The sequence below is a fragment of the Cryptomeria japonica genome, chromosome 7 (genome assembly GCF_030272615.1).
Source record: "Cryptomeria japonica chromosome 7, Sugi_1.0, whole genome shotgun sequence".
NCBI lineage: Eukaryota > Viridiplantae > Streptophyta > Pinopsida > Cupressales > Cupressaceae > Cryptomeria > Cryptomeria japonica.
The window spans coordinates 412063758-412084881 of NC_081411.1; the positions used below are offsets into that span (position 1 = coordinate 412063758).

The window sequence follows — 21124 nt, forward strand, 5'->3', positions numbered from 1 at the left end:
CAAAAATTATGAATAAGGATAAATTGCTCTTGGTATTTGTCATTGATGTCGAGAGATTCTGAAACCCTAAGCTTGTTACTGAAAAATGTGATCGGTTGACCTATCTCCAGAAAATGGTATCACATTGTGTGGCTGTTACAGATTTTGTTCTGAAATTGTTTGTGTTGTCCTTGAATCTAACAGAACCAACAAACAGGAAACGTGTTAATTTTCAACAAACAAAACATTCATTGTGGGTTCAGATTAACCATGAAAAACAGATTTTCATGATATCATTATTATGTCTTCCATCTCAGACTTTAGATTCCGCGTGATCATTATGTTTTCTATCTTGGACTGTATCCTCATTAATGTTACACAAACTTCGAATATGGATTGAGTTCAATTGACAAAACAGTTTGATCTAACTGATTCATTGAATGTGTCAAGCATTAACAAGATTTCTAAACATCAAAGCAGTTGTATTTGTTAAGTTAAAGATTATAATAGATGTGACTTGTTTTTTAATAACAATGTTTGTGTAATCGATGAGAAGGAATACTGTTTTGGTTAAGGAAGTTTGGAGGAAGTTATAAACTAATTATCAACTGCCAATCCGATTAGTTATAACTGGTTGCAACTGTTAACTGTTGGGAACAGTTATCAAGTTGTATTTATATATGCATATGGTTTGTGGCTTTTTGATTGTTGAAAAAGGGATATGAATGCTGAGAACAGATTAAAGAGAAGTAAATAATAACATTGCAGAGAATTATGAATTAGAATGATATAATTCTGAACAAAGATTTATGATCTAATTTCTGAGAATTAAATGAAGTGAATCTGTTAATATATCCTTGAGGAAAACCTGAATGAATGCAAGGTGCTGGAAGGTCAAACCTAAGAAGAAGATTGAGGTATACAGTACTTATAACAATGTATTGATTGGTTCAGATTGCATTGATTATTTCAGATTGTATTGATTGGTTCAGATTATATTGATTGATTCAGATTGTAAACAGCAATCATACATGTAATGTTTTGTTTGATGAAATTTTATTAAGCAATTCTGACCACTGACCAGAACTTGTAAAAGGCAGATTTATCAGAAGGTTGAAGTTGAGATCAAACTAATTCAGTATGAAGTAATTTATGACTGTACATCATCATTTTGTGAAGTTTAACTGCTAAGTTACCGGTTCTTCCCCTTTTGGCCTGGGTTCGGGTTCTGGTTCTTGCCCGGTCCTGGTTCTCCCCGGGTCCTCCTTGGGTCCTCCGTGGTTTCCAAAAAACAGGGCCACGAGTCAAAGAAACAATAAAAAATGATAAAAAAAGACTTTAAAAAATAGTTTTTTTATAATAAAACTCTAATTCGCCCCTTTATGACTTTTTAAAAAAGACTTGAAACTTGAATATTATCTTTTTCACAAATTATGAATATGATATTTAGACTTTAGTTATTAGTTTACTGATTACATTTGTGATATATGAATATTTATTGGCATTGACAATTAATAATTATGGATTTATGATTTATGATTTATCATTATTGTATGGAAAGTCACATTGTATATTTTATTTTTGTATGGATTGTATATTGAACATATATATATATATATATATATATATATATATATATATATATATATATATATATATATATATATATATATATATATATATATACGGACGAACCCGTACCCGTACCCAAGATTTCTTTTTTTTTTTTGCCGAATCCGCGAATCCGTACCCAAATCCGAACCCGAACCGGTAACTTAGAGTTTAAGTAATTTAGTTTGGTTCAGTAAGAGTTGGTGCTCTTTGGTAAGGGATTGGGTGATTCCTTAGGGTTGGTGCCCTTAATCATTGTAATTGAATTATTCGTGAGGCTGGATTAGGATAGTAGATCCTAGTAGCATTACTCACCGTGGTTTTCCCACCTTGGGTTTCCACATTTTCTCTTGTGCATTAGTGTCATTGTGCGGTGTCTCTTTTAGCTTTCAATTTGGTGCTTTCATTTCAGAATTCAAATTAAAAGTTTTAATAAGATTTAGTTGGATAAAAAATTAAAGTTTTATTTACTACTGATTCCCCCTACTCTCAGTAGTAAACTTGTGCTCTACAATTGAAACTTGATTGGAATTGACCATTAGCCAATTAGAATGTTGATAACATTAGATATCCAATGAGAATGCCCCAACTTGGAATTTATTTTTCCACATCAAACACCTATAGACGAAACAATTAGGAAAGAAAGCAGAGAATTTTTTGTTTCCAATTTTTTGATTTGATTGAAATTGTCTTTGGACCTTAAGGTGCTATTATATACTGAAGGTATAGTGTGAGAACTATCCTTTCACTCAAATGAGCGAATTTTGCTTTAGATAACCATTCATTTTCAATAGCCCCCTTTTTCTTTCTATAGTACCAAATGCTCATTATAATATTTGTTTTTGGTCTTCATCACAAACCTATAGTATGTTATGATTACCAATTCTGTCTGGAAATGCAACACAAATAGCATCATCATAATCTATAGCAACACTATAGTCATCTACATGTGTGTTGATTAATAGCAATGAAGAATGGTGAAATATCTATCAGTGTTGGAAAATTAACTCTATATGCATTGTCAAAGACTTTTTGCATAATTCTGTAGGGTCCATTTTTTTTGTATTCAATTTATTATGGGTCCCGTTGGGAAACTTAGCCTTCAATAGAAATATCATAATTGAATCATTGATTGTAAATGACCCACTTTCCTTTTCTCATTGGCCTTTTCCTTGTATTTTGAATTGTTTTTCCAAGTTCACTTCTTATTTCCACATGTAATTTTGCATATATATCCTATGAAGTCTTCGACCTCTGCATTTTTTCTTTTAGCAACCACCTTAATTAAAGCTGTTATACAACTTGGAGATCTTCCATAGAAAATGTGGAACGAGAAGCACTAGTTCACCTTTGCTAAATTTTTGTAGGCTAAATTTGTTGAGGCAAGAACAAAATCCCAGCAAGTAGTTTTGTCTCCAACTAAACTTCTAAGTAGATTATTAAGTCTCTTATTAAGTACCTCTGTTTTTCCATTAGTGTGGGGATGAAATCCTCTATCACCTGCAATCTTTGGCATAGTATCCACCAAATATGACTCGTGACCTTAGTATCCTTGTCAAATGTGATACTTCTAGGCAAATGCTGCAATCTTACCACATACCAGAAAAATAATCGAGCAATATTTAGTGTTTCATTGGTTTTCTTACAAAGTGAGCCATTTTGGAAGATTTGTCCATTAATTTAAAGATAATATCATGTCCCTTGTAAGATCTAAGTAATCTCAAAACAAAATCCATACTAATATCTTCCCATGTTCCATTTGGAAAAGGCAATGGCTTCTAAAAGTCTGTGTTCAACCCAGCTATAATCTCAGATCTTATTATGCAATAATCAGAGGTATCTTTACAATGTGCTTCAACTCTGGAAGCAATCAGCAAACTATGCTCAGTAGTATAATGTCTTCAACCTAGGGAAAACATGCAATGATGAACTTATCTTTAAGGATATGATGTTCGCTGTCGCAAGAAGGGTTGCTGTCTCTGAGATGAAGTTCGCTGCACCTAGGGTGAAGTTCGCTCTGCCTTCAAGGATAATTTGCAGCCTTCGGCTTGGATGGAGAACATATTTAATTACCATTCAATGCTTTAAGCTTGGCGCCAAAACTGAAATAGCCCTACATGTTACAAGTGACCTTAATATAGGTCAGCCCCAACACGTTTCAATACAAGTTACATTCAATATAGGACATGACCTATCCACAAGTTACATCACCCAATTAGGGCCAGTCCTAAAGAAGATTACACATTTGAATTTTGCCAAATAGTTATGGCTAAGGTTGACAGGCCAATTAGCCATCAAAAGATGCCAGGTTGGCCCTGTTGACGTGTTTTTTATGACTACGTCGAACACAAAATAAAGTTGCCAACGGTCACCTCCAAGGTTCCTTTATGCTACGGATGTGACTCAGTTGGCTGATGCGATTGCTGGTAATCCAAGGGGCCTTACGTTTGCATCATTCTTTCACTTCTTTGTTGTGGCTGGAACTCCATCATCAGATATGGCAATTTTGTGATGTTGTTGCTTCGAACTGGCTAAAATGAATTGAAAATAAAAGGGAAAGGGTTTAGAAGGATCTAAATCTATTCCTAAGGGCCATGATATCAATAGTTAATGCTTTGGTGGACAAATTCCAAACAAACCAAGCTCTGCTTTGCCAAGATAAACTACAACTCTGCAAGAACCGGTGCAATTTTCTGAGGATGTTGAAGAATTTTCATATTGAGAAAGTGCATTTGAATACCCAACACGACGCAATCCAAACAACCATTCACAATTGAACTTAACACAAATTTGGGGGTTCAGGCTAACTTTACACTGCAACTTACAATCAGTAAGATGCGAAAAGTATGAACCATGGAAATTCATCAAACACCACTACATTCTCCATTGAAATCCAAGCACTTTATCTAATAACTGAGAAAATAAAATTCTACTCTAAGAGAGGAAGGTGAAACCATGCAAGTTTTGAAAAAATAACTTAAGTGGACACCAACAGATCACAATGTTTCACTATTATTTTCTCAAAAACTTTTCGTAACAATTTCATGCAAAGCTCCCTCCTTTACAAATGAGGGGGGTCACCCCTTTATATAGGCCTCAAGCTATGATAACATGCAAAACCCTAATTAGGGTTTGCCCAAAGATTCTCCACTCAGGATGCAACAAGGTGGGAATCAACAATAAATACCCCATAAAGCCCATATACAATTAATTACAATCCTGTCGAAAATGGCACCCATAAAGCATTAATTAACCATTACATTTAAAAAGTGCCCACTATGCAATGGATGTACCGTCATGCAAAAATCGCCCATGATGCCATAAATGCAGCATCATCTCTTGAATATGCGGCAGCATGCAGAAGGAATCTGCCATAAATTCAACATGCAATGACAGGGTCGCCATTTGGTCAAATATTCCGGTAATGAATGCGCCACTCTACTGCCACGTGTTCAATAGATCCTCGCCATGCAAGTGGACATTGTCGTCGTATATCTGCTCCTGCACATCTGGAATTGTTGGAGAGGGAAAATTTGATTCAGGAAGAATTTTCTTGAAGTCTCTTCAACTTTCCTTGCTTGAAGAAGGTTTTTCATCAATTCTGCACATTTCCTATTTTTTAGGAAAATTTTCAAATTAGGGTTCCACGGTCCAGGAGAGAAAATTTTCCAAAAGTTTTTGAAATTTGGATGTGATTTGATGCCCGAGAATGGATTTTTTAAAAACTTTTCTTGGGGGAAATTTCTTGTTCAGTTCATCCCTGATTCCTTCCTTGCCAAGAAATTGTTTTTCCACCTACAATTCATCCCGACGTGGAATTCATGTTGTGAAGGAATTCTCCTTTGAATATAAATTTGTTCCTTACCCCTGAGGAAGGAAATTCTTCATGCCTTAGCCAATTTTCATGATTTCCAAGAACTGTCCTGAAGTAAGAAATTTCAAACTTTTAGTCAATTTTTCACCTTTCCTGGAATTTTGTCCTGAAGGAAGGAATTTTAGACAACCAAATTTTCACCTTTTCCAAGAATTCTGTTGCGAAGGAAGGAATTTCCATTGACCACTTTGCCACATTTCCTATTTTTTAGGAATTTTCCTAAAATTTAGGACTCGGGTCAAGGAGAGAATTATATCACGAGTCCAAATTTGCAAAATTTTCCGGATTTTGATAAGATTTGGTGTCTAAAAAGGGAAATTTCAAAAAATTTCTCGAGGGGATTTTTTTTTGGCTTTTCATTCCTCGACCCTTTGACTTTCATGCCTTAGACAATTTTCAATCATCAAGTTTAAGTATGGATTTTTTTACTGGAGAGGGAATTTCATCAATTTTGTGAATCCTCCATGACTGCTTGATTTTGGCGCCTGTCCTTCATCTTGGGCAGAATTTTGACTTGGTGGATGATTCAGTGAATTTGTGAATCCTCAATGCCTCCTTGGTTTTGGTGCCTGTCCTTCATCTTGGGTGGAATTTGGACTTGGTGGAGGATTCAATGAAATTTGTGAATCCTCCATGCCTCCTTCATTTTGGCGCTTGCCCTTCATCTTGGGTGGAATTTTGACTTGGTGGAGGATTCAATGAAATTTGTGAATCCTCCATGCCTCCTTCATTTTGGCGCTTGCCCTTCATCTTGGGTGGAATTTTGACTTGGTGGAGGATTCAATGAAATTTGTGAATCCTCCATGCCTCCTTCATTTTGGCGCCCAGCTGTGGCCTGGGGAGGAATTTTGCACTGGTGGAGGATTCAGTGAATTTGTGAATCCTCCATGACTTCTTTATTTTGGCGGCCAGCTGAGGAGTAGGGCAGAATTTTGCATTGGTGGAGGATTCAACGAATTTGCGAATCCTCCATGCCTTCTCCATTTTGGCGCCCAGTTGTGGCTTGGGGCGGAATTTTGAATTGGTGGAGGATTCAATGAATTTGTGAATCCTCCATGCCTTCTCCATTTTGGCGCCCAGCTGTGGCTTGGGGCGGAATTTTGCACTGGTGGAGGATTCAACGAATTTGTGGATCCTCCATGCCTTCTTCATTTATGTAGACAGAGAGAAATTTCCCGAGCTTTCCATTTGAGGAGTGTGCTTCCAGTACTTAACCATTTTTTGACTCTCCTTGTCTGCTTTTTCGACTTTCTGGAATTAGCAGTAGTCGCGAATGCTCAATCTTCATCACCTTGCCTGAATGGTCCTGTCAGAACAAACTTTCCAAAAATAGAAACTTTTAAAATGTCAGCATTAGACCCTAGACAGGACACAATAATGACTTACTATAAATAGAAACTTACTAAAAATAGAAATTACTAAAAATAGTAAGTTTGATTTTTGGCAAAATGACGACATTCCGGGACTCAGCAAAATCCCTAAAAATAGGAACTTTTTAAAAATAGAAAGTTGCTCAGTTTTGGCTCAAATTTTAATGGGAGGTTCCTTGAAGGGTCCTGATTCCAGTTGTATGCTTGGTTTCTTCAAAACACTAACAAAAACCCCTAAAATCTGGGACAAAATGCAGAAACCCTAAAATTGACGAAACATGCCCTAGACTTAACTGGATTTGCTCAAACGAAAAGCAAACTTGATCAATATGACCCCCAAACACTCGCAAATTGAGAGACTAACGAGAATGTTGTGAAAAGACCCAAAAAAACAAAGCCAAAAGACCGGAAGGGCCGAAAAATTAGGGGTCCCCGTTTGCAATGGGGTGATGTGTGAAAATGTCACAACAGGCCCTAGAAGGGATCCGACCTAGCTACAACATCAACACTCCCTCTTAGCTAGGGAGGAGACCTTCTCAATAATCGAGTCACATAGTGACAAGTTCCTAAGTCACCGCATTCGAGTTCGAGTTTGAATTCGCCAACAATAAAATTCGGATGAAATTCGGCAAGAGGAAAAAATTTGAAAAAAAAATTCACCATTAAATTCGCTTTATATAAATTTAATTTTTTATAAAATATAAATAATATGTCTAAAAAACGTCAGAACAAACAATATTAAATTTGTTTAATTTAATTTATATATTTTTAAAAAAATTTATCAAATTTTAAATATAAATAATTAAAAATTTGATTTAAATAATTTAAAATATATATTTTTTTATATATTAATGTTAAATCTGACAACTTTTATAATAAATGTTAATATATTAGTTAACATTATTATTATTATTAATTGATAATGTATATTAGACAACTAATATTAATTAATAATGTATATTAGATGTTTAATATTAGTCAAAATTATATCAGGGAACAATATTATACTAAAATGCTTTCATTATAGGAGGTCAATCAAATTGGGCATTTTAGTTAGTATTATATCGTGCATTTTAGTTAACATTATATTGGACAACAACATTATATCGGGCAAGATTTTAAGTTTATATCCTTTGTCTTCGACGCGGCTTCAAACCCTACCAGCGGCCAGGCACACAGTCGACCTGTAGCTCTTCCACGACCCCCATACCTCTCAACGGAAACAAAGAACTAGTCATCTGCTGATGGCCAAAACCTCTACCTATTATCCAACGAATTTATATGAATTTCATACGTTTTTAAAAAGTTCGCTGAATTTCGAACCTGAAGCCGAAAATTCGGCGAACACGATGACTTAGGTGACAACCATCATGGCCACTCCCATGAAAAATGCAAATGAACACAACCACCATGGCTACTCCCAGAGGGTGGGTCCATCATGGCTACTCCCATGGATGGAATTACAAATGAACACAACCACCATGGCTACTCCGAGAGGGTGGGTCAACCATGGCTACTCCCATGGATGAAAACCAAATAAACATCATGACGTTCACCATAGCTACTCCCAGCTGGTGAACAAACACAAGTGCTAAGTCATGGAATTTCTTCAATGACATCCACCGTACCTATTCGCAAAGGGTGGATCCACCATGCCTACTAGTAGAGGGTGGAAGAGGGCTTTCACCTCAAACTTTTCCCAGAGAAGAGTACATTACCACCATGCCTACTCGTAGAGGGTGGAACAAGGGTTTTCACTTCAAACTTCTTTCACAGAGAAGATTGCATTAACAAGGGCTTGGACCTCAAACTTCTCTCGTAGAGAAGAATGCATTAACAAAATCTTCAAGACGATGTGGCTTCCTTTGAAGTTGGAATGTCAGGCTCCCTTTGAAGCTGAAATGATAGGCTCCCTTTGAAGCTGAAATGTTAGGCTCCTTCTGAAACTGAGCTGACATTTCCTCCTTTTAGAATAAGAAGTCTTCCGAATTGACATTTGACCTTGGCTCCTCCTGAGGTGTCCCTATGTCAACTTCCGCAGAAGAAGCTAGAGGAGTAGATCTGAATTTGCACTCTCGAGCATAGTGACCATACTTATCACACCTAAAACATTGAATGTGAGACAAGTCCTTTTTCGGAGCAAGATCTGGACCTCTATCTCTATCCCTCTTTCTTCTTTTGCCTCTTTCAATAGAAGTGTGAGTAGCAAGGACTTGATTTTCCACATCATAATGATCACACTCAATTCCTCTTGCTATCAATCTTGACTCTTCTTGAATGCAATCCGCACGAAGACGATCAAATTTGGGAAGTTTCGATCTTGCACTAATTCCTTGAATGTAAGACTCCCAGGATGCAGGAAGACCATTAAGAGCTAACATGGTCAAGTCCTTGCTGTCAATAACATGACCAATAGAAGAGAGCTGATCTCTCAACTCAGAGATCCTCATGAAGTAAGCACTAACAGTTTCTCCTTTTGCCATCTTGACTTGATGAAGTTTCTGCCTCAATGCAAGTGCTCTACTTGTGTTGTTTATCTTGATTGACTCCATGAAGGATCACCTTATGCCTATCATTCTTGGCTTTGATTGCATTCTTCTTGAATTGGAGTTTCTCTTCTTGATCTTCAGGTTCAGGCTGATCTTTTCCTTCCACAAACTGAAGTAACTGCAATAAGGACTCTAACCTTCCACAAGATGAATTTCAAGGCTCCGTCAAGTCTATCTTCAACCTTTAAACCGGTCACCATCTTCAATGCTGGAAATGGCGTGAAGAAGTGGGAGTGCTGCTATCACAAAGTCTGATCACAACTGAATCAACCTTAGCTTTGATAGCATGTTAGTTTTAGGATCAGACTGATAAATATAGATATCAATAACAGATAATCAAAATAATAAACACAAGGAACACCAAAAATACCTTGGGAAAACCTCCCTCTTGGAGGTAAAATACCCAGCTATAATCTCAGATCTTATTATGCAATAATCAGAAGTATCTTTACAATGTGCTTCAACACTTGAAGCAATCAGCAAACTATGCACAGTAGTATAATGTCTTCAGCCTAGGGCCAACATGCAATAATGAATTTATCTTCAAGGATATGATGTTCGCTGTCACAAGAAGGGTTGCTGTCTCTGAGATGAAGTTCGCTGCACCTAGGGTGATGCCTTCAAGGATAATTTGCAGCCTTCAAAGATGATTCACTGTCCACTAAAGAATGATTCGCTAAACCCTGCTGATGGAGGAGGATATTCGCTGATCATAGATGTATTCGCTGTATGTGTTAACTGAATGAATTCGCTGTGTGTATGATATGTTTATACAATGATTGATGCCTTATATATATAGGAGACTTAGCCTTTTAATTCTCCCAAGTCGACTTGCATGAAGAACATATTTAGTTACAATTCAATGCTTTAAGGTTGGCGCCAAAACTGAAATAGCCCCCCATGTTACAAGTGACCTTAATATAGGTCAGCTCCGACACGTTTCAATGCAAGTTACATTCAATATAGGACTTGACCTATCCACAAGTTACATTGCCCAATTAGGGCCAGTCCTAAAGAAGATTACACGTTTGAATTTTGCCAAATAGATATGGCTAAGGCCGACAAGCCAATTAGCCATCAAAAGATGCTAGGTTGGCCCTAGAAGGGATCCGACCTAGCTACAACATCAACATTTGCGAGTTGACATATTCTACACCTGGCAACAAACTTCTCTAGATTCTATTGTAGATGGCCAATAATATTTCTCTTCTAACTGTAAAATGATTTTCTCCCTTAGAAAACCCCTCCGAGATGCATTTACCTTATTGAGTTCTCCCTCATAGAGCCTTGGGGTATGCATAATTGCTGAATTTTAAACAAAGTTCCTTTGTGAATAAAGAAATCCTTAAGTATTGTAGCATCTTGACATGCCCTCTAGATATCAATGAATTCAAGATGAATTGGTTCAAAATTTTCATAATGTTCAACAATATATTGTTCAACTTAGTGCATTAGCTTATCTATTTGAACTTCCAAACATGTACTTAAAAACAAAATAGTAACTTTTTAGGTATTTAACCCACATCATTGGCCTTCCATTCAGCTTCTCTAGGTTGTTCACATACTTCAATGCTTGATCAATTGTATAAGAACAATCTCTTTAGGCAATAAGTACTGCCACTGTTTCCTCAATTCTTGGATAATATTATAGAACTCTTGGTCATAAACATAATACTTTTGTTTTGGCTCATTTAATTTCTCAACAAAGAAAGCTTAGGGTTTGCTCTTGTAGCGTCGTAAATTGTACACACTTGCTAGGGTGGTACAATTTCACACCTAGTTTAGCACCCGCCTTGGCGCATTTTGCATTTTGCATTACATTTCCCATTTAGCACTTAATTAATGAAATTAATTAGGTCTAGGGTTCTATTTCATCATCTTCCACATCATAAAGTTGGGCCCTTTCATTAAAGTGTGCCCTTTTCATTTTATTCCTCCAATACATCATTCAATCAAAAACCCTAATTAGGTCCTATTTTGAACTTGGGGGCTTGATTTCGGGGGTCAAAACATCTCGAAATCACTTGTAACTTCGGGATTCTTTCTAAAATCATCATATCTGACGGCCTTGAAAATTTGGCGAAAAGTTGTCGGGACCATGGCGCCTGGAGTGCACATGGTCCCGGACATTTTTCTCGAAATTTTAGGAGCGCGACCCAATCATAAAATAAAGCTTAACCCTAAGAAATTCGCGGGAGATTCAATCTCTAGGTCGGCCAAAAGACGAAATTACGACCTAGGGTTTCCTACATAAGAGCTCTCTTTCTTCATTTGAAAGGATTGGGAATTTTGTTTTCAGGGACCTTCTATGCAGCGAAAGAGCAGATCTTTGAAGACTTCAACAACATTCAACATCCTTCTATCAAGCATTTATCAATTTCATTCATCCATTTAGGGCTTTGAAGGCATTGAAGAACAATAGGAGATTACCGACTGAAGATTGGCTTGTACCCCTCCCTTGGGGGTTGGGTATGATTTCATGTTGTTTTCATGTCTTTGCATAAGCTTCAATACATCACTTATTCATGCTTTAGATCACTTTACATCTTGATTTAGAGCATTTACATTATCATTTACAAGCAATTAGGGTTTACTTTCTAGGTTGCTCTAGTTTGCTTACTTGCATTTTAGGATCTTGCACACACATTACTTTTACAATACAACTTGGCTATTCGTGGAGGTGGAAATCACCGAAGCGGGGGTTTGACTAAGGCAAAACCCTATATAGCCGCCCAAACACCTTTTTAAATATAAGTGTAGGTTTCGGGACTCGGACGATGCCGCAGGTTGCAGATTCGGGAGAAGCAGACTGAGACCGACCTTCCCACCAAATTTCAGAGCAAAAGACCAGGACAGGGGCGTGGGGCGCCCTGGTCCTGCCAGGAGAGGGGCGCTGGGCGCCCTGGTCCTCCTGACAGACAGCAGTTTTCAGCATTTTTGACAGCTTTCCAGGTTGCAAAACAGCAATTTCCGGAGCAGTTTCAGGGGCAGAATCAGGACAGTGGCGCCCGCGCCCCCGTCCCGAACATTTTCATTCATATTTTAACACCGGGTACGCATTTACATTCTTGTCTTGTCCTTGTGTTTACAGCTTTCCATCATTTAAGTTCAATTCTGCAATCTCGTTATTCGTTCATATTTGCACTTTGGGGTTAGGGATTGAACTTGCATCATTCTATCTTTCAATTGCAACAAAGGAATAGAAATCCTAATAGGTAGCCCGTGGCTCTCTCTTTCACAAAAAGAAGTAGCCAATTGTGTGATACCTCTAGGCTCTTTCGTATTCCACAAATGTGTGATTGAAAGTGAGATTAGGGCATGTTTGCTTAGTGTCACTTTTTCCCCCACACAGCTCTCTTAACTCAGCACAACTTCAGTTGCTCTACCACTTTTATCACAATCCCCTTGAAACATTAAAGCGTCTCTCTACTTTTGTTGTCCATGTAAATATGTCCTTTATACAAGAAGTCAATAGTGGAAAAATTCCATTGAAATGTAATGAATTTTCTATTAAAACTATCCAATCTATTCAAGATTTTTACCTTTATATCACTTTTTGGTGTAGGTGACTCATGAATTGTAGTTAGCATTGCAGGTTCCGTCTTTTATCCTTCTCTAGATGTCACAAACTTAAATATATCACTTCCTTTCTAAAAAAGAGCAATTCAGATTTATTAGCAGCTTTGCTTCAAATTTTTAATAACCTCTCAAATGTCACAAACATTCTTCCTAAGTTTGGCTAAACACCAGTACATTGTCAAGATAAACCACAACAAATTTCCCCATATATGGTATTAGCATTTCAGTCATATAATCCATCCTTAGTTCTCAAAGCTGTTTTCCACTCATCCTCCTCTTGTATCCTAATTTTGAGGGTATCCATTTTTTTTTATCTATGTAGCAGAAATGTGTAGCACCACTTAAATGGTCTTATAAACTATCCCTTCTTGGTAAGGGGAACCTATTTAAATTATAAAGGTTGAGTTTGGCACAATAGAGGAACGTTCATTAGTGTCTAGCTAAGGGCATCACAAAACCCAGCCTCGGAAGCTTGAACTAACTTATTTAAAGTACCAAGTCCAGTCACAATGTGCCAGCACACTCAAGCCTTCATAGGAGAAAGACAATAGAAGGTTGGAGAGATTTTGGTAATATAACCTTTTGTAAACACATACGATCATAAAAACTTTGTCTTCACACTATGAGCCACTATATATAGGGCAGTAATCAAAACTAGAATCCATAAATGGTTTCTAAAATCATGAGAGAAAATCATGGGCACCAATATCTCCATGCAAGACCCAAAACTAGGAACTGCCAATGGTTTTCAAAATTGTTAGAGACAATCACGGGCTAAAAGCAGCCCCTATCATGTTCCATTTTTTAAAATAAGGATAATTAATAACATTATTTAAGTTGGGCTCAATAATCTCTTTTTTTGAGGGGGACTTAATAATTTTATTATAATTAAAATAAAAAAGGTGTTTTTAAACATCAATATCAAAATAAATATATTTTAAAACAAAAAAAGATGAAGTGTTTTTAAATACTTGGAGGGAAATTTTGGGACCCAAGGGCCCAATTTGAAAAGGTATCAAGGGGGTGCCTATCTTCATTTAAGATCATTCAAGTTAACCTTGTTGCATCCAAATTTAATATTTGAGCAGTTTGTTCAATCTAGGGCATACAAGGGCAAAAACCTTTGGTTTGTTTCGAGTTTGAGAGGACAGAAACCCTCTTGGATTACACATTTGGGATCAAGAATGGAAACCCTTGTTTCTCATTTTGGGTGATTCCATCTGGGGATCACAATTGTGTTGATTTGTTGTTGTGGATTTGAAGACATTTTTTCAGTTTGCTATAGTGGAGCTACAGTTTTCTTTTTGCTGTTTTTTTAGTTTTCAAGCAAGTTCCCACCGAGAAACGATTAGTTTGCAAGCACATTTGGTGATTGGCACTTGGAGGGTTTCATTGTTGGATTTTTAGAATTTATTGCTGCTGTTCATCGTCTTTTTCAGCTAGATTTGAGGCACCTTTTTGAGGAGGAAATTTATTGCCAACATCTTTTTCACTTTTAAATCCTACTTGCTGGATTACAAGTAATGTCTGCATTTTTTGGTGGCTGATTATCAAAATTTCATGCTGTATCTGAGCGCTAGCTATATCTAGGACATTGCTATCATCATATATTATTGATTTTTCAAGGGTTTGCATGCACATTAGTCATTCATTGCTTAGCATTTATTGCATATCAGTGTAATACCTGCACTTGTGGGTTAAATAGCATCACCCATACAACCTTTAGACGTCGTAGCAGCCATTTGTCATCATTCTATATTAGTTTATCAACATGGAGGGTAGGATGAGACTTGGTGGGGAGCTGTACTAGTATTGTTTGCTCCTGCACAGGAACTTTTACACCATTTTACCAGCCACCACAATTCCAAAATCCCTACCGCAGCCTACAGTATTTCATACCAGTATTTGAAGACAAACAAGACTCTTTAAGGATGTCTAGATCTGCATTTTGTGATTGATGTTTTAATACTAAAATCAGAAACAAATATTGTTTCATGCATTGTAATCATTTCCAGCTCAGTGGGTAAATAAAATCAAATCTCTATGGGCTCCCAAAGTTACTATCTGATGTTGAATGATGCTAACATGATTATTTTAATTTAGATCTGAGTGTTTGGAGTAATCTAGGGTTTATTCCAGAAATTGTAATTGACGAGATTAATCATATGAAGTGTTGAATAAGCAACTGAGGATGTGTTGATGTGTTTTCAGTCAATTCTTTTCAATGTTTATTTTCTGTTCCAGCTTGGCTTGGTTTTCAAAATTTAGAAAATACACAATTTCATAAAGTGACAAATATTGCGTGAATTTAGTTGGGCACATTACATAACCATGCAAATCTCAATGCCTAAATTAAGAAGAGAAAAGTAGAAACATTCTCTTTCAACTAAAGAAATCAACTTGTGATCTTATATTAGCTTTTTGGAAATGTGCACATGCAAACTAAAGGTATTCCTATCTTATCCAAGTTAACATTTTAAATCCTCTTTCTAATGTCCTCACTTTGATATATGTTTTAAAATTAAATAATAAAATTAAAATTACAAAAGAATAAAAATAAAACTTTAAATTATATAATTAAATATGATTAAAATTTGAATAAGTTAATGAATAGTCAAATATGAGGTATAAAAGGGAGAAGAGAACTCATTTGAAGGGGGTAGAATTTGGGAATGGGAAGTACGGATCTGATTGTGAAAGGTTCTGTCCCTTTCAAAGGGCAGAAATAATGAAGAGTTGCACTCTTTTAGAGGGTGCTAATGGTGAAAGGGTGTGTCTCTTGCCAAAGGGCATACATGATGAAGAGGTGTGAACTCTCCCTCACATTGAGAGATATAAAGGAAAGGAATCAAAAGCATCTAGGGAAAATCAACCTGCACACAAAGACTTGAACAAAGAAGAATGGGAGGATTCAGCTTGGATATTTTATAAGATATTAAACATTCAGCAGTTCGTCTGATTACCACAATTTGAATGGATTTCTTCATATGTTCTGAATATACCCAATCATGTTAAGAGAAGGAAGACGAACATCAAAGAAAGCAGATTGAACTCATGGCAAGTGAGGAACTCTCTGTCATATCCATGTTTAAGACATTAAGACATTCTGGTACTGATCCCGTGAACCATATTTCTACAACATTCTTTGCATACTAATGTCTGATAACAGTCCACTGTTATGTACATTTACACAGCATACTTTAGAGTCGTTCATGGTTATATATTCTGGAAAAAGTGATGAAATATGATGCTTTGCATGCACACACACACACACACACACATATATATATATATATTCTGGTTTGTTTATTATCAGACATGGTAGAAGAAGAATGATTGCAGTAGGGGGAACGGTGTTAAGGGTCACCTCTAGGTATGCCACCTCATATGTATGGTAGAGTCCACATGAGGCCAAAGGGGGGCAAAGGTGCTCTGCCTTTGGGCTTAGGAGGGTAAGACTTAGGACACCCTATTGAGGCAATACCCATCCTCTCTATGATGATGATGATGATTCATATGAGTAGGAGAAGGTGACTTGATTGAGGGAGAACGGCGTTAAGGACACCCTACCAACTATGACTTGATTGAGGGAGAACAGCGATTAGGACACCCTATCAAGTATGGTTAAGGGAGAACGGTTGTTGTGGACACCCTATTGAGTCATCCCTCCTAACTCACATTGTTTGGGAAACTTCTACCTATGATCCATGTTTCTTTACATTTATATTTATCTAGTTTTCATTTACCTTATTAATCATAGTTAACTTTCTTTGATTTATGAATCATAGTTAGTCTTCTTGTTTTACATGGTAAGCCTTGCTTCGTTTTATCATGATCAGTTCATTCTTTACTTAGCATGTTTGTTATTAATCATTTATATTTTATAATTGGTAGATTATTTGCTAACTTGTTGTAGGGTTTTCCTATTAAGGGTTAAAGGTACTCCCTCTCGTAGCCCTCCTTTAATAACTAAGAATTATAATCTAGGGTAAACTAGGGTAATTTATAAAAAGGGACATTACACTCTTTGTCATGCTCTTTCTAATTCAACAACACTTATCCACCTTACAAGTTGTGATAGTTGCATCTTGCGCCTTTCATGATAATTAAGTGAAAAGTAGAAATTGCCAAATTAAAACTAAATGTGACAATGAAATACAATTAAACAATTAAATACAAAGATTGGAAAAGTAAGGTTAAGGCAACTTTTTATCAACAATTTCATCTGTAATTGTTAGTCTAAACCCATTAATGTACCTTGAAACATTTCTTCAGTATTTTAGAATGGCCAGCTCTGATTGTGAATCTGTGCAGTGGAGATTTTATAACTTCTTAAATACTATAATAGAATAATCAGAAGCCAAAAATTTATGTTTCATTTTACTTAACATTGTAACCCATACTGTTAATCTTTCTTTTCCTCATCAAAGTCTTTCTTGTTTTACTTGGGCCCACCAACATGATGCATGTCCGTATTGGAGCAAAGCTTTCGTAGCCTTCAGTTTGCTCCAAATTGAAGTACTTCTCCATGTCTAATATCTAGTCAATCGACTTTTCCAAATTCAAATTACTAGCATAACTGGGTAATTCCATCCAAGCTCTGCTTCCCATATTAGCAATAGCCTTGATTTCCCTTTTGTTGTATTCTTCTAACTCCTCTTTTTTTTATGAATTAATCACATTTAGAACTCTTTCTTTTTTGGGCAGCTTCAATGGCTTCCATTTTACCTGTAAATCTTTGATGGTTTTCGATAACTCTATGCTTCCAAAATATCTAGGGTCTCTTCCATCTCAAAGAGAATGCATAGACTATGACTGTCAATCGCAGTCTTAGTCCAAAATTTAGTGACACAGACTATGACAGTCAATCGCAATGAATTTAAAAAATGAAAACAAAACCAGAAAGAAAATCCCAGCAAATTAGGCTCACAATGAACAAAGACTTCTGCTTATATTTCAATTACTTTATCTTAACTTGGTCATGCAGATCTACACTTCTGCTAATTTTAGAAATACTCTACTTCAGACTTACGCTTCTGCTGATCAATATCTAAGTTGCCAGATTCTTTTGGAAATTCTCAGGGTTCTGGTCCAGTTCTGCACAAAATCTGGTTCGGATGCGGTCCTCTGCAAATACGTAGGGTCCTGTGTTTGGCCTGTGGGTTCACTGTGAAGGACCCAGGTCATATTTGCGGAGAATTTTGCTTCAGTGGTAGAACCTGGGAAGTATTTGACCGTTTGACTCGCATTTTTGACTTTTTAAAGTTTTTGTTTATTGTCTTTTTTAGTTAACTTGATCCTCCAACCCTAAATAGACCACTAAAAAGGCCAAAAAGGTGAAACATATCTCATTTGTGCATTTGTGAATGAAAGATATATGGTGGTGTATATCGCTATGTTACTTTACTATTAGCATAGTTGATAGTGGTGTATTATGAACTTATTTGCTGCTGCGTATATGCATATATTTTTTATTTTTTATTTTATATGTTTTTGTACAAACCCTAAGTGAGCCCGAACCCACCCTAATAAAAATTAGAACGAACCCGCGAACCTGAATATGTAGCAAATTTAAAAGATTAATATGTAGCAAATTTAAAAGATCCTTGTTGGAGACACAAGAAGGCAGCCCGTCAATTGTGAGTTGAAGAAGCTGTCAATGTTGCAAACTTCTTGTTTTCATGAGGATAAAATATAATTTAGTTTCTTAGACAGTCAGCCAATTAGAAAGTTCGTGTCATCGGAAAACCCATGAGAAAGTCCCAACTTGGAATTTACTGCTCCATATGGGACACCTTCAGACAAAAAAGAGAATAAAAAAGAACAGAAAAGGGTTTCTTCTCTCTTTTTTTGTTAATCTGATCAGCCTGACTAGATTTGTAAAATTTGTTATGCCATTGATGCTAAAACATGGGGTTGGAATGTTCTGGTTCATGAGACTTAGCTTTAGCATCCTTTTTCGATGGGTAGTTGTTGCTGGCCTTCTATGATAAGGGTTTCTTAAGAACCTCTAGACTTCCATATCAAAAAAAATTGTTTTGACCTTCTTCTTTCAAATACATCATGTTTGTACTAGTCTCTGACGGATAAAAGCTTTTGATTCTGTTCTTCTAATTTTTTTTTATTTTTACCTTGTTGAAGAGGGGCAATCATATATGGCCAATTTTCTATATGCCAAGTCAAACAAATACCATAAGTTATTTGGAACCTCAGAGCTTCCAGCTTGATTTCAATTTCGAAATGTGACACCAGCAGCTCAAAAATCTGAACTGTAAGGATGAAAAATCATACTCTTAGCTTTATCCTGGACACCAAAACAAGATCTACAGAGTTGGTTTCCTTTCCTACACGTGGTATAATATTTCAAAGAGTCAAACTTATTGGCTAACTGACCATTGATTATAACAATCATTATAACAAATTTGAAGCATGAAAAATACATATAAAATATAAATCATTATTGGGAGGAAAGGCAAGAAGATTCAGTTCTTCATGGAGTTTAATCTCTACATCTTCCACATCATTGTCAAGTATTTTGGTACTGGATTGAAGATATTTCAGGAAAGTTAAAATTATAGTATATGGCTATTTTTATGCAATGTAATTATTTATTGTGGACTGAATGATGAAAGACAACCATTCATTGCCACTAGCATCTACTCGACTGGCGTTATAGTCAAGATCTGAAAAGTATGTTGGGTGTGGGTGTGAGCTGAGTCTAGGAGAATGTCACATAGTTTTGTTGCCGCTTCAGATTCCATGTCCTTGCCTTATTATCTTTACTTCCAACTAAAAAATTTCAGACGTATGTGCATAGGAATTCTACTTCTAGATTTTGAGAATACTTATCTAGGGTTTGCAGTTTTATCTAACCCTTCTTAGGAAATGGTCCAAGGGGCTACTAGAATTTTGTCAACAGCTGTTGTTAAGAACATTTTGGAGTGATTTACACTAAAATGCTCTGGTATAATATCATATTTTTAGCTCTTCTCCAGTTTCTCAGACTTGTGAACCCAAAACTAAATATAGGATTCCATTTGGTAGAATTATTTCCCTTAAAAGTACAAGAGGATGCTGCAAAATTCCATCTTCTATTTTCTAATGGCTGCTCAAATTGTCCAGCCTAATGCTCCATGCACTGTATTTAAATACGAAAATTATCTCCTTCAGGTTTTAACAATTGAAACTGTTCAGTGAATCACTGCTGCAGAAAAAACCCTAGTAGTATTGAGGGGATTGTGTCCTTAGTTACCCGTTCACAAGGAGCCTCATAATCTGCATTTTCAGATCTAACAGCTTGGTCCATTTCTTGAATTAATATGCCAAACATGTACAATACTGTAAATATAAATAAGAATATTTGATGATTAGGCAAAAGCACTCTCTTTGTTTTCTTCAATAGTAGTTAAAACATATTTAAGTTGTATTTGAGTTTGGCTTCACTGTAAAGAATCTCAAGTTATGCCCGCACATTATTATGTTACATCTTTTGTTTAAAACAATGTACTTTCAGTGACTTTAGTTAATGCTTATTTGCAGTGTTATGCTTTTGACGATTAAACAAGCTTAAGTTTTTTGATTTTCAGAGATTGTATTTTATATCGTTAGTTTGGCCTTTATTATTTTGCAAGACTAGTTAAGGACATGTTATTTTGTCAATAGTTCAGAGTTTTGGAATTAACCACTATGCCTGCTCAGGGAAGGTCTACGGGAAGGATATTGGTGTTGTTTAGGTTGCATTATTCCAGATCCTGTAGTTTGTGCATGCTGCAAGTCTAAGTCGGACAACAGCACAGATGGCAGTTGTAGATTATCACAGCCTTCCCCGGAAAGAGCTTCAAAATCTGTGTAAGAAAAACGGAATACCTGCAAATAAAACAAATTCCTTTATGGTAGATGCTCTTACTTCGATCTTGAAGGTATTTGCTAATACTATTTCTGCTTGAATCTATTTATACAATTTAAACTAAATACTTTTTAAACATCAATCATGTGGAGCAGAAGGGTATACCTCAGGAGATACAGAAAATTGTAACCCTTAACTTCTGCCCATCATATATTTATTTGAAACCAAAATTAGAAATTAATTATATGATAAACTATATGGTCTATTTGATAATTGCATTTTGATTTCACTTGTCATTGGAAAAGCTTGGGTTGTT

General features: G+C 36.2%; 1 protein-coding gene across 12 annotated transcripts in view; it reads left to right on the forward strand.

The window, feature by feature from the left end:
* Positions 1 to 21124, forward strand: part of LOC131033384 (uncharacterized) — a 51060-nt gene that overhangs the window by 14449 nt on the left and 15487 nt on the right. For 7 of the 12 annotated variants that reach the window (XM_057964609.2, XM_057964600.2, XM_057964598.2 and 4 more), the window contains exons 1-2: positions 841 to 896; positions 20661 to 20810. In XM_057964609.2, the coding sequence (XP_057820592.1) occupies positions 856 to 896; positions 20661 to 20810 (191 nt within the window). In that variant the 5' untranslated portion in view covers positions 841 to 855. Of the gene's footprint in view, positions 1 to 840; positions 897 to 20660; positions 20882 to 21124 lie in introns of those variants that run through there. The other 5 variants (XM_057964605.2, XM_057964608.2, XM_057964604.2 and 2 more) reach the window with 4 other exon arrangements.